Raw genomic sequence first — 12,362 nt, 5'->3', positions numbered from 1 at the left:
AATTTAAAGAGCTGGACAAAGTGATGAATATATTTTCAAATAACTAAAAGAATTTAGGAAAATAATCATAAAACACTTTAAAACCAAATCGGTAACATTTGAGAACGGGTAAAGCTGTGCAGAGTTGTTTATTGTGATTCCAGATTCAGCCTCTAGCAGAGCGGACTGCCACTGCTGTAAACGAGTTGCCACAGCTGCTCTCCCACATCCTTCGGAAAAGACTTCCTGTCCAAGTAACAGCCATTGTTGGACCAGGCAGGTGTTTCCTCTCTCCTCCCATCCCCAGAACCAGAATCTAAAGGTTCATTGTCAGTCACACGCAAAGGTGCCCTGGGATCACAGGGTAGGGAATCATCCTGCACCTGTGTTCCCTGCAAATACATACTATAAAGGAAAAAAAGACTCTTTAATCCTGCTCTTTCTTTACTTTTTCTATGTGGTCTAAACTCTGGAGCACCAAAGAACTTTTAAAATTATTCAGTATTTTCACTCATGTGCTTATACCTCATCCTCACTTGCTTGAAACGTCCCTCCCTCTTCTCTCCCATCCATCACACATGCTCACTCACCAGTCCAGCTTGGCCAAAGAGCAGCTGCACGGCAGTCTTGCAGGCACCTCGCCATGTGGACGGGCACACCTGGTTCAGCACTTCAGTCACAGGAAAATCATCCCTGGGTGTGAGTCCATTATAGCAGCCGGCCTCCTTGATCAACTGTAACATCGTATGCTACAGATGGATAAACAGAGAGTTCACACCTCAAGATAAAGCCATACAAGGTTCTAAAATTTACAGAAAATCATTTACAGGTAAATAACAGTCCTCAAGAGAAAAGCGTTTTGTTTAAGTACCCCCAAATCATGTCATTTTAATTTCTTAAGTAATTATCATCAGATACTACTCAAGAGATTTTCTCAGCCTGTAGAGGGAGTGGCTAGATTTGAAGACACATGCATTAACACACATGTGATTTCTACACTAACACAAAATATAGCATTATTTAGCAATCTGCTGATGCAAATTGGCTGAGGAATTTCGAAACCCTGAATCCCTCTAAATAAGGAAATAAAATCATCTGGTAAAAGTAAATACCAATGAAAACCTCAACTTTATTTTGGATGACCAAGTGGTCAGGTATGCAGGCTCTGGAAACAGACTGCATAAGCTCAAATTCCAGTCTAGTACTTTCTAGCTGTGTGACCTTGGTCTCTGTTCCTCTCTCTGTCAAATGGGGAAAAGAGCAGCACCCACTTCATGGGTAAGTATTAAATGAGACAACGCCAGTCAAGCACTGGGAGCAATGCCTGGCACACATGATGCTCCACAAATGGTCATAATCACTGCAGTATCATGAGAAGTTTTCTCCTCTTACTTAGTTCACAAAACTCCACTGAAACATTAATCATAAACAGTGTACTTTCAAAACTCTTTATGTTAGACATCTGAACAAAATTATGAGTAAAACTGACTTGGCAAATGTCTCATTGAAAAAAGTCACCATAGCCTGCTTTCATGTTTTTTTTTTTTTGGAGGAAGATTAGCCCTCAGCTAACTACTGCCAGTCCTCCTCTTTTTGCTGAGGAAGCCTGGCTCTGAGCTAACATCCGTGCCCATCTTCCTCTAGTTTATACGTGGGACGCCTACCACAGCATGGCTGCCAAGCAGTGCCATGTCCGCACCCGGGATCCGAACCAGCGAACCCCGGGCCGCCGAGAAGCGGAACATGCGAACTTAACCGCTGCGCCACCGGGCCGGCCCCAACCATAGCCTGCTTTTATTTTTTTTATTTTTTTATTTTTTAAAGATTTTATTTTTTCCTTTTTCTCCCCAAAGCCCCCCGGTACATAGTTGTGTATTCTTCGTTGTGGGTTCTTCTAGTTGTGGCATGTGGGACGCCGCCTCAGCGTGGTCTGATGAGCAGTGCCATGTCCGCGCCCAGGATTCGAACTAACGAAACACTGGGCCGCCTGCAGCGGAGCGCGCGAACTTAACCACTCGGCCACGGGGCCAGCCCCCATAGCCTGCTTTTAGACACCACTTTACTGAGGAAGATCAATGCCTCCTGCCTTGACTTCAGTTCTTTTTTTTTTAAATTTTTTATCTTTACAAGCCCTCAGGTTTCCTGAAGAACTCTATTTTCAGCTTCACACTCAGGTTGTTGGAACCCCATGGAAAGCTACCGTCTTAAGTTTCAGATTGTCAGCGGCCGACTCATTGAAGGAGACACCCTTCAGGAAGTGCGATCCGATCTGCACGGGGACGGTGGGAAGCTCACACTGCATGGGCTGCGGGGGAGTCTGCCTCCGCCCTGTCTGCTGTGCTTCTGCCTCGCTGCAGCAGCCCTGGAAGAGGTTTGGGGAGGAGAGGAGAGGTGACCCACTGCTCATCTGTCAAGACACTTGGTTCACCTGGTGTGGCTATACCACAGAGGTACCGGAAAGAAAAGCTTACCTGCAAACTGGCTTCAATCGCCTTCGGATTCAAGTGGAAACCAGCTTTCATTGCATATTCACAGTGGCCTAAGCTTTCCAGAGCTATTTTATATGCCTGCAAAGAAATTGTTTTCAAGAACCAAGATTATACAGCAGATCTTAAATGACAGAGTCCAATGAAAACAGAAATTTAAAATTTCTATCATTATTAAAAGACTTCAGGCCAACTACTATCTTATTACTCTTTCCAACTGTTCAACATCACAACTTTAACTCCCTTCCTTGTTTCTATCCCTCTGATACCAATGTGCCAGTTCTGAAAAACTTACTTGCAAAGCACTGTCGATTTTTACGTTCAGTTCTTTTAGCTGGTGCTCAGGAATTGCTGCACTTTGAGAACAGAAGAGCTGCTGAACTTCAATCCCTGCCAGGCGGCCATCACAGCCTCTTTCTCTTAGTCTAGATGTTGCCTACAACATAAATAGCAACTGGCAGGTGAAAGAGGAGCCTACAGATACTAGCAAAATTAAGAAACAAAAAAAAACAACTAAAATAAAGCAAGACGCCATCTAAGCATTAAATACAAACCAGACATTCTGGATTGTTCATATTACGAAGGCAGCAGCAAGAAATTTTGAAAGACTACATTGAGCATCTTGAAGAGAAAGTAAACCTAACATAGCACTACCGTATTTAAGAAACCCTGGAAAAAGGACTTACCTACTTATTCTTTATTTTTTATGTATCTAAAACATTTACACTTTAAATCTCTCTGCTTTAAAAAGAGATAACCTAGACTATTAGCACTGGAGTTTCCAGGAAAAAAAAAAAGGCCACACCAATACAGAACAGAAAAAAAAACATACGTTGGAACATTAAAGGAAGAACAGAACTTTTAAAATCTGCACAGAAAAATTAAATACTTATTTTTCAGTCCTTATGTTTATGAAGAGTACATAAGACAAGCAAGACAGAAAACCAAGAAGAAACTAATCTGCATCTCGTGATGAAATGTAAGAATTATCTATACATATAGGTCAGGACTAGAGAATACAGAAAAATACATATTTGATTTATTAGATGGGAGGAGAGATTCAAGACGAACTGTCTTTCAATTTTTCAATGTCTATTTTTGTTGCAATAATATTTGTGCAACAAATAACATTTTTTAACAGTTAATTTTTGTTCTCCTAGGCCTGTGTAGGGGTTGTCATATTTAAAAAAATTGCAGGACTACAGGAAAGTAACTATCAGTAATAATGCTATAAAGTTCCAAAGCTTCACAAATTATATAAGAATACCATTCCAACCACTCCCTGAACCCTAACAGTCTCTCAGTTTAAAAACCATTTGACTCTCTTTCTAAGAATCTTTCATTCAGTCAAATGTTTAGCCCAAAAGGTCTTGTGTTAGGTGTCACTGGACAGTGGAGCTGATGGCTTCACAGGCTGAAAAGGCAAACAAGTAAAACATTAAAGAAATTAAAAACGGAGAAAAACACACCAAGGAAAACAAAGAACTATAACAGGGACACAGAACAGCATGGACACAGAAATCAGCTGGACACAGAAATCAGCATGCAGGCTGAGAATTTAATGAGGAGGAGGAGGAGGCAGTCAACGGGGTAGGGGTAGGACAGGCAGATGGGTTGGCAAAAAAACTAGAACCCAGTGAGAGAGGGGGATAGTCGCCTCAGATAAAGCTGGTGAGCAAGGCAGGAGACAGACTTTGCAGGACTAGGCAGGTCATAGTCATGGGTCCATACTTTACCCTAAGGAAATGGGGAGCAACATCATCCAATTTTAAGTGGAGAGAGATGAAGGATAGCAAGACAGGGAGGGGAGAAGGGAGTCCAGCTACTGCAAGTGTCAGGGGAGAGTAATGATTCCCTGAACTAGCACAGTGACAGTGGACATGGAAGGAAAGGGACAGATCTGGGATAATATTTTGGAGGTGGGACCTGCAGGGCTTTCTTATGGATTGAACGTAGATGTGACGCAAAGCCTGGAGGATTCTTACATGAATGATCCAGTGTGGAATGGCACCACTTGTTAGCATGGGGAAGATGAGGAGAGAAACAGGCATGTGTGGGAAAGCTAAGCCTGAGCCACCTGGATACCTGTGGCAAGCAGCAGCTGAATACAGGGGCCTGGAGCCCACTGGAGAAGTGGACTAGTCACACACATTTGAGAGTGCCCAGCACACAGGCCGTTTTTTAAGTCCCAAGACTAGTGGAGATCTCCTAGGGAGAAGGGCACCTAGAACTGAGCCTTGAGAAACTCACATTCATAAACTATGTTGAAGAGGAGGAATTAGCAAAGTAGATGGAGAGGATGGCCCCAGAGGTAAGAGGGTAACTAAGAATGCCTGGTTCAGGGACGCCACAAGAAGAGAGGATTTCCAAGGGCCCATGAGGCTTTGAGCTGCTGAATGGAGTCAAAGGGTTCCCTGGATTTGGCGACACAGAAGGCACCAGTGACCTTGACCAAGAGAAGAAATGTTCTGGACTAGGAGTAGAAGCCAGATTTCGGTAAGCTAAATGATGCCATTTATATAAAGTTTCACACTGTGTAAAATAATACCTTACATTACTTATGGATTCATGCATATAGAATAAAAATATAAAATTATGCACAGGAGTCACAAACTCCAAATTCAAAAGAGGTTCCATCTAGAGAAGAAGGGATGTGACTAAGATAGCAGAGTGGCACAAAGGGAATTCAACTGCATTTGTAATAATATTTTTCTGTTAAAAAATAAAAGGAGTGAAGCAAATGTAGCAGAAAGTTAAGATTCATCTGACAAAGCTAAAAGGAAGATAGATGGGTATGTGTGACATTTCTTATCTGCCTGAAATGTTTCATAATCTTTTTTAGATGAATCAAAAGTGAGGTGGACAATTCTTCCAAGAAGTTGGCTATGAAAAGAGCAGAGTCACCAGGTGAGGCAGGGAGGATTTCTGTGTTTGTAAAGCTTGCTTACATACTGATGGGAGTACGCTGAGGAGGAGGGAGAGAACACAGGGTCCCACTACAGAAGCCTTGAGGGTGCGGGAAGGGCGGGGACACGGCAGGCCCTGGACAGGAGGAGAGGGCCCCTCCTCCACTGTAATGAAGGGGAAGGAAGAGAAGAGGATCTGGGTGGGGGGAGGGGCGTCATTGGTGTTGCAAAGAAGAGGGGCAGCTGCCAGGGTGATTCTGTTTTCTCAGTGTAGTGTCGGGTAGGATCACTGGCTGGAAGCTAAGTCAGGAGGGTGGAAAGGCCTGGACAGAAGGAAACAGGTGAAGGGAAAGGTCAAGGTGAGGAGGTCAAGGGACCACCAGCAGGCCTCGTGTGTAGGGGGGTGGTTCTCAGCATGAATGATGCCGGCAGGTGGAGTGGAGAAGACAGTGAGCCAGGTATTAAGGGTGTGAATGTGAACTGCATGACCAGGAGGCTGGAATCCAGCAGCCAGGAGGACATGGATGACAAGACAAAGGTCATGACCCCATGACAGCATTTCAGTGCTGCTCTGACAAACACCAAGAAAGCCAAGGAAAGCCCTTAACATGAAAGAGAGACCAAAACAAACAAGCTAACAGGAAAAACGAAGGGACAGAAAATTCAAAAGAAATAACAACAATGCGGCAGACCAGCATAAAACTGAAATACTAACAAAATTAGAGAATGTACAATGTTAAAATGTGAAAAATCATGTTTAAAAATTTGATTAAAGGAGATTTCTAAAACATAAAGTAAAATACTTTGTCAATTTAATTCTGGCATGATTCAAACTAGACATTATATAATAAATCAGTACACTACTCCTTAACTACAGATTATCCTGTACTCTGTAAAATGGAACGGGAAGTCCTAGTTATAAAGTCTTGATTTGGAAGGCTTTCTCCCAGTCCTTAGAAACAAAGGAGTATTAAAATGCCTGCAAGAAACGTGTTGTTACTGACTACAGCCCCCCCTCGCTGCCTGGCTGACCACTTATTCTCCACAGCCAGCTCTAGCCTGTCTTTCCAGACTTAGGCTCCAGGCGTTTCTCCCTGGTCCCTCTTCCCAGAAGCTTTGCTGCGCTGCTCCCAGCTGGAGGCAGCGCCCTTTCTCGGGGCTCCCACACACCTCCATCACAGCCCCTTCATCCTGTTGTTGTAAGCCCTCTCTCCTAGAAGGTTGTGAGTAGAGGCTGGCACCCCCGTGCCTGGTGTATGCCCAGCACAAAGTGGACACATACAACGACATTCACTGTTAAATGAATGAACAAGCTAACAATTAACAGTTAAAAACTGATATTTCTAAATAAAATGGCTCTTTTAAGAACCAACAGGCAAAGGCCTTCTGGAGCCTCTATTTGAACAGAGGGTACCCCCTCCCTAAAGACGGGGTTACCTCAGCAGCTCCCCGCCAGGATCGCACAGCTTCCTCCAGTTCGGGTGTGTGGCCCATGCCGGACAAGCTGCTGCCACTGCTGCTGTTCTTCTTTTCTGGCGCAACAACCTCGGCAAAGCAAGAGTGAGCCACTGGCTGGACCTTCTGTAACGCCTGTGTCAGAAACTGGAAATGGACCTGCACCACTGTCAAGAAACATCGTCCCAAAACCTGTGAAAACAAGCAAGCCACGCATTTTCAGGTTGTGAGATGCTACTGCATTAGTGCAGTAAATTCTCAACTATCAATTTGTGTAAAAGGTAACAACTGGGAACCTGAAATAATGCTAAGTTAAAAAGTCACCATGCTTTACAAGGATCTGCCTCTGTTCCCATGTTTGGACCTGGGTACCTGATGCCTAGAAGTCAAAACATAGTCAACCAAATAGCAAGCCCCAATGTTCAAATGGGCCTTCCCCCATCCTGTTCAACACTCCCCTCATCTGGACTCTGACTCACACCAATCCTGGTTGTCTCTGAGCTCCTGCTGAACCAGAGCAACCCACAATTCCAATTATCTCAATTCCAATTTCACATAGTATTCAGAAGGCAGTGTAAAAGCCGTGTGATTAAAAATCTAAAAGATCAGTTTGACTGTAAGATGACACTCCATTGGAAATGGAATCCAAAGATACAGGTTATTTTGGTAACACTGTTATTAATGTGGTTATTAACATAGTTATATATCATAGTTCCAGCCTTATGAAACAAAGCTGACAGACCAGTCCTGTAAGAGTCAACAAAACATACTGGACAACTCCATCTGTCAGTACAGTAAAAACCCACTCACCTGATACATATTAATAGTTGGCTGATTGATGGAGCAGTCCATTAAAGTAGGAAATTCATTTAAAAAATACTATATATATAATATTATGTTAATATATACAATTAATATATAATTATAATATTTATACACACTGAAAAAACACTATATACGATAAACATTTTAAGATATGGACGTGCATTTATCTGCCAACCTCTGGTATTAGCTAAGGCTGTTCTGACATTGTTCTGTTTGCTTTCTTGCATTAACCCTGGCTACATACAATGTGTTCTCCGTGATTTCCTATCTCTTTTTATTTTTTTCTGCTTTTTTTCCCCAAATCCCCCCAGTACATAGTTGTAGGTCCCTCTAGTTGTGGCATGTGGGACATTGCCTCAATGTGGCCTGGTGAGCGGTGCCATGTCCGCACCCAGGATCCGAACCAGCAAAACCCTCGGCCGCCGAAGCGGAGCGCGCGAACCCAACCACTGGGCCATGGGGCTGGCCCCACCTCTCTCTTTTTCTTTAAAGAAGAGCAAGAACTTGCCACTTGCAAAGCAACTTGAGCAGAAGCGTTCCCGATTATTGACACTTCCCCCTAATCTTTGAGAGTTACTTTGCCCATACCAAATGTGACAACGACAACAAAAACTTTTTACAACTCTTTTATCACGTTCCATGACACTCAATTTTCTTTTCATGGAAAGTATTTCATATTTCATTGGCTTACACAGATTACCTTCTCACAAAAAAATTACCTTGAGTTTGTAATTTATCCAACTGGTAGGAGCACAGCTGAGCAGGCCCACTGCTGCCAGCACTCAGGGCTCTGCCTTGGGGAGGTGGTGAAGACTGGGGAACTGTTTCCATTGTCTTTTATAAGGAAGTAAAATCCAACCCAAGTGCCCACCCTCTGGCCCAGGCCTGTCTCTTGAAGCAGCCAAAAATAAGACTCAACTTTGGACCTCTCACCTCCCAGCACACATTTCAGATGCTGCCCTTTTCCATCCCCACTGGTTTGAACCCTACCTCCTGGAGAAAGAGAGTCAGGCAAGTTTCCAACAGTGACACTATTCCCTATGAACTATTTTCCCCTGTGGAAATCACCAAGACCAAACTAAAACAAACAAACTCACACAAATCTCACACCAAAGCAACCTTCCCCTCTAGTGAACAATCAGAATTACAGGTGAACTCCCACCCAAACCCCCTGGGTTTCCACCTACACCTCCCGCAAAGCTCCACCCCATCAAAGATCTGTGCCAGATGGGGCAGGGTGAGCGACATAGGGGAAGCAGACCTAGCAACCTAGAGACAGGTGACATGAATAGAACAAACAGCATTTATTTAGAATTGTACGTAACAACAGCCAGTTTTTTTTTTTTTTTTTTTTTTTGGTGAGGAAGATTGGCCCTAAGCTAACATCTGTTGCCAGTCTTCCTCTTTTTGCTTGAGGAAGATTTTCACTGAGCTAACACGTGCCAATCTTCCTCTACTTTGTATGTGGGATGCTGCCACAGCATGGCTTGATGTGCGGTATGTAGGTCTGTGCCCAGGATCCAAACCCTCAAACTCTGGGCCACTGAAGCAGAGTGTGCAAACTTAACCACTATGCCACCGGGCCGGCCCAACAGCCCATTTTAATTGAATACTCAGCACGAACTTCACCTATGCTGAAGATTTCACATGGATGATCCCATTTAATCCCAGGAAGAACAGGATGAGGTCTTTTGCATTTTACAGACAGTAAGACCAAGGCACAGAAAGGTTATGAAATTTTGTCAAGGGGACAGAAACTAGATGTGGCAGAGTAATCACCTGATCAAGTGTCTATGCCCTTAGCCAGTATGCCCCACTGACTTCAACAGGCTCTAAACAGCTGAATACAGCTGTGTGCTGGCAGCACTGAGACGAGGCACATGACAGAAACTCAACCTTAATTGGTTTAGGCCAGAATGAGGGTGTCCTGAAGCTCCACACAGTGCAAACACAGTAGGCGGAGTGGACTCGGTCACCAGGAACACAAATTTCCTCCTCCTCCTTCCTCAGCCTCTTGGCAGGCTATGGCCAAGAGGAAGGAGGAGGGGGAAGTGGAGATGCCATACGCCATTTGCTCTGGGGTCCCATGCTTACAGCTTCTGACCAATACAACTGAGTGTTTCATTCTTTCGACAAATATGTAATATGTGAATGCCTAATATATACAAAGCACAAAAAAAGCCAGAGGATATTATAAGAAAGACAATGAGCAAGTCCCTGTCCTCATGAGGCTTACCTCCTTTTTTTCTTTTTCAAAGATTGGCACCTGAGCTAACAACTGTTGCTAATCTTCTCCCCCCTCCATCCTTTTTCTCCCTAAAACCCTCTAGTACATAGTTGTATATTTTAGTTGTGGGTCCTTCTAGCTGTGGCGTGTGGGACACTGCCTCAGCATGGCCTGATGAGTGGTGCCACGTCCACACCCAGGACCCGACCGGGTGAAACCCTGGGCTGCAGAAGCGGAGTGCGAGAACTTAACCACTCGGCCATGGGGCCAGCCCAGAGGGTTACCTCCTAATGGCGGGGAACAAACCAATAAGTAGATATGCAAAGTTGGAAGCTACTGGAGAAGCAACATTACAGGGCGAGGTAGGAAGGAAAAGACTCTCTGCGGAGAGATCCAAGGGAAGAGAGAGCTACCCACCACCCCACCCGCTAGAAGGGAAAATTGTGGGAAAGTGGCCTGAAGGCCTGGTGCAGGGTCCCCCGGGCCCAGAACAGGACATTCTTCTGACAATGCTGGTCTATGGTAGAATGGGGGATGGGGAGGGGTCTCTTGTTGTTGAGTGACAGAATGGTGGAAGGAAGACGAGGCTGCTGCAGGAATAAGTGGGGGAAAGAGATGCTGGACACTTTTAAAAGGTGGACATTCCGCATGTTGTCTCCACCACTTATTACATGTTTGACCTTGGATCAATTTAATCTAAATTTCTTCCCTATAAATAAGGAACCATGAGAACAAAGCTCAGCACTCCCTCCTCCTACCCATGATGGGTGCAGCATCAATCCAAATTATGGCTGTGACAAAATATCTGTGTTATAAACAATTAACTAAAACCAGGGGTTAGCCTGGACCTTGGAAAAGCCATTTCACAGATTATCTTCTCTAAAAATTTACCTAAAGTAACAGATGCAGAAACACCACCTCCTCTTTAGAAAGGATGGCGCTCACTCTCTAGCCTGCTTCTGTCTACCTTTTCTCTACACTATCTCCTGTCTCACCAGCTCCCCTCCTGTAACAGACCCCACTCTCCTCAACCCAGGGATGGGCCACTCCTTGCGGTTTTCCTGAGAAACCTGGAAGGAATTCTAGACTCTAAAGTTATGAATTTGGAAGCATGTGACCCCAGGGCCATGGGCAGCTATTCTCCTTCAGATGGAGAAAGTTTCCTGGACCGTGGGATCCAGTGAGGTTGCAGAAGAGATGTGACAAGCTTGGGAACAGATGAGAGGAGTGGTCAAAAGAAGACACTTGAGTTTAAAATGTCAACGGAGCTATAGTTCCAGCTCTATCAATGGCTACCATTTATTGAGTGCTTCACCCATACCAAGCACTTCACATGCAGTGAAGCAGTTCTCTGGGTGACAGAAATTCATCCATTTTACAGATGACAACACTGAGGCTTAGAGAGAGAAAAAACTTGCTCCAATGTCAAACAGGTAATAAACGGTGCAGATCTGTTTTGACTCCAAAAGCTGTGTTTCTAAACACCAGGCTGCTCTGTCCCCCTATGACAAGATCCAGGATGTAGCCACAATGGTGCGTGGATACTAAGGGGAGAGGAACCCTGTGCAGGAATCCTGATGTCTCCCATGCAGTATCAGGCCCTGGGTGGGAACGGAGGCCGAGGGGCACGGCTCAGTCTTCTCTGACAGTGGGAAAGGAACTGGGACAAGAGTAACAAGTCGGGTGGCCTGCGGCACTCCTGTGTGGCATGAGCCTCAGAGTTTATGATCTCCAGAGCAGAGAGCAGCTGCTTAGACTGGCTGGAAACAGCAATGTTAAACAGGGAGAGGGCACACGGGGCACTGGGGAAAAAGAGCACCTTTTCCTACTCTTGAGGAATTCCAAACCCAAACACATCTGTTCAGTCTTCAGCACATCAGTCTCACTTAAGAACAGTGAAGAAAGCAATCTGATTTAATCTGACCCTTTGCCTCTGCATTAAAAAAATAAATCCATTCACCCTAAGACATCCCATGTCGGTGGAACTGCAAGCAATGAGAAGCCATTACCAGATTTTTGCATTAAGAGAAACCTTTTGGCGTGACAAATTCCTCATAAAGGCCCAATTTCTGAGTATAGACCATCGGTGATCTTGCCACTTCTGCCTCCAAATGTCCATGGAGCATTCTGGATTGTAAACAACCATCGAGGACCTACTGAAATACAAGGTTGCTTTCTGGGAATCTCTGATGGTGGAGAAAAGGGTCTGCGTTCCCCTTCTCATTCCCCTGGATCCAAACCACATCTGTTGCTAAGGGTGTTGTGGTCATTGATAGAACCAGAAAACCCTTTCTTTCAGGTGATTTTTATATTTTATTCATTAAAACAGATTTTAGTTTAAGATCACCCTATTTTGAGCCCCCAAAGACCAGCCTTTCCACACCACTATAGTTGTTGAGAATCAATTCAACTCTACCTTCCTAGAATATTTCAAAAGCTGGTTTTAGTTGTTCCTCCTCTATGGCCAGGGTCTGACTTGGCCTG

The 12,362-nt window shown here is 44.5% G+C and overlaps 1 protein-coding gene across 4 annotated transcripts in view; it reads right to left on the bottom strand.

The window, feature by feature from the left end:
* GARRE1 (granule associated Rac and RHOG effector 1) overlaps positions 1-12,362 on the bottom strand; it is a 50,683-nt gene that overhangs the window by 18,802 nt on the left and 19,519 nt on the right. For all 4 annotated transcript variants that reach the window (XR_011422286.1, XM_023649503.2, XM_023649505.2 and 1 more), the window contains 5 exons: positions 6,809-7,018; positions 2,761-2,901; positions 2,451-2,546; positions 2,180-2,341; positions 570-728 (listed from right to left, as the gene is read on the bottom strand). Coding sequence is in view for 3 of the 4 variants with exons in the window: in XM_023649503.2 (XP_023505271.1) it covers positions 570-728; positions 2,180-2,341; positions 2,451-2,546; positions 2,761-2,901; positions 6,809-7,018 (768 nt within the window). In the remaining variant the exon portion in view is untranslated. The remainder of the gene's footprint in view (positions 1-569; positions 729-2,179; positions 2,342-2,450; positions 2,547-2,760; positions 2,902-6,808; positions 7,019-12,362) is intronic.

This window comes from Equus caballus, chromosome 10 (genome assembly GCF_041296265.1).
Source record: "Equus caballus isolate H_3958 breed thoroughbred chromosome 10, TB-T2T, whole genome shotgun sequence".
Classification (NCBI taxonomy): Eukaryota; Metazoa; Chordata; class Mammalia; order Perissodactyla; family Equidae; genus Equus; species Equus caballus.
This window is presented reverse-complemented; position numbering and strand designations above follow the sequence as displayed.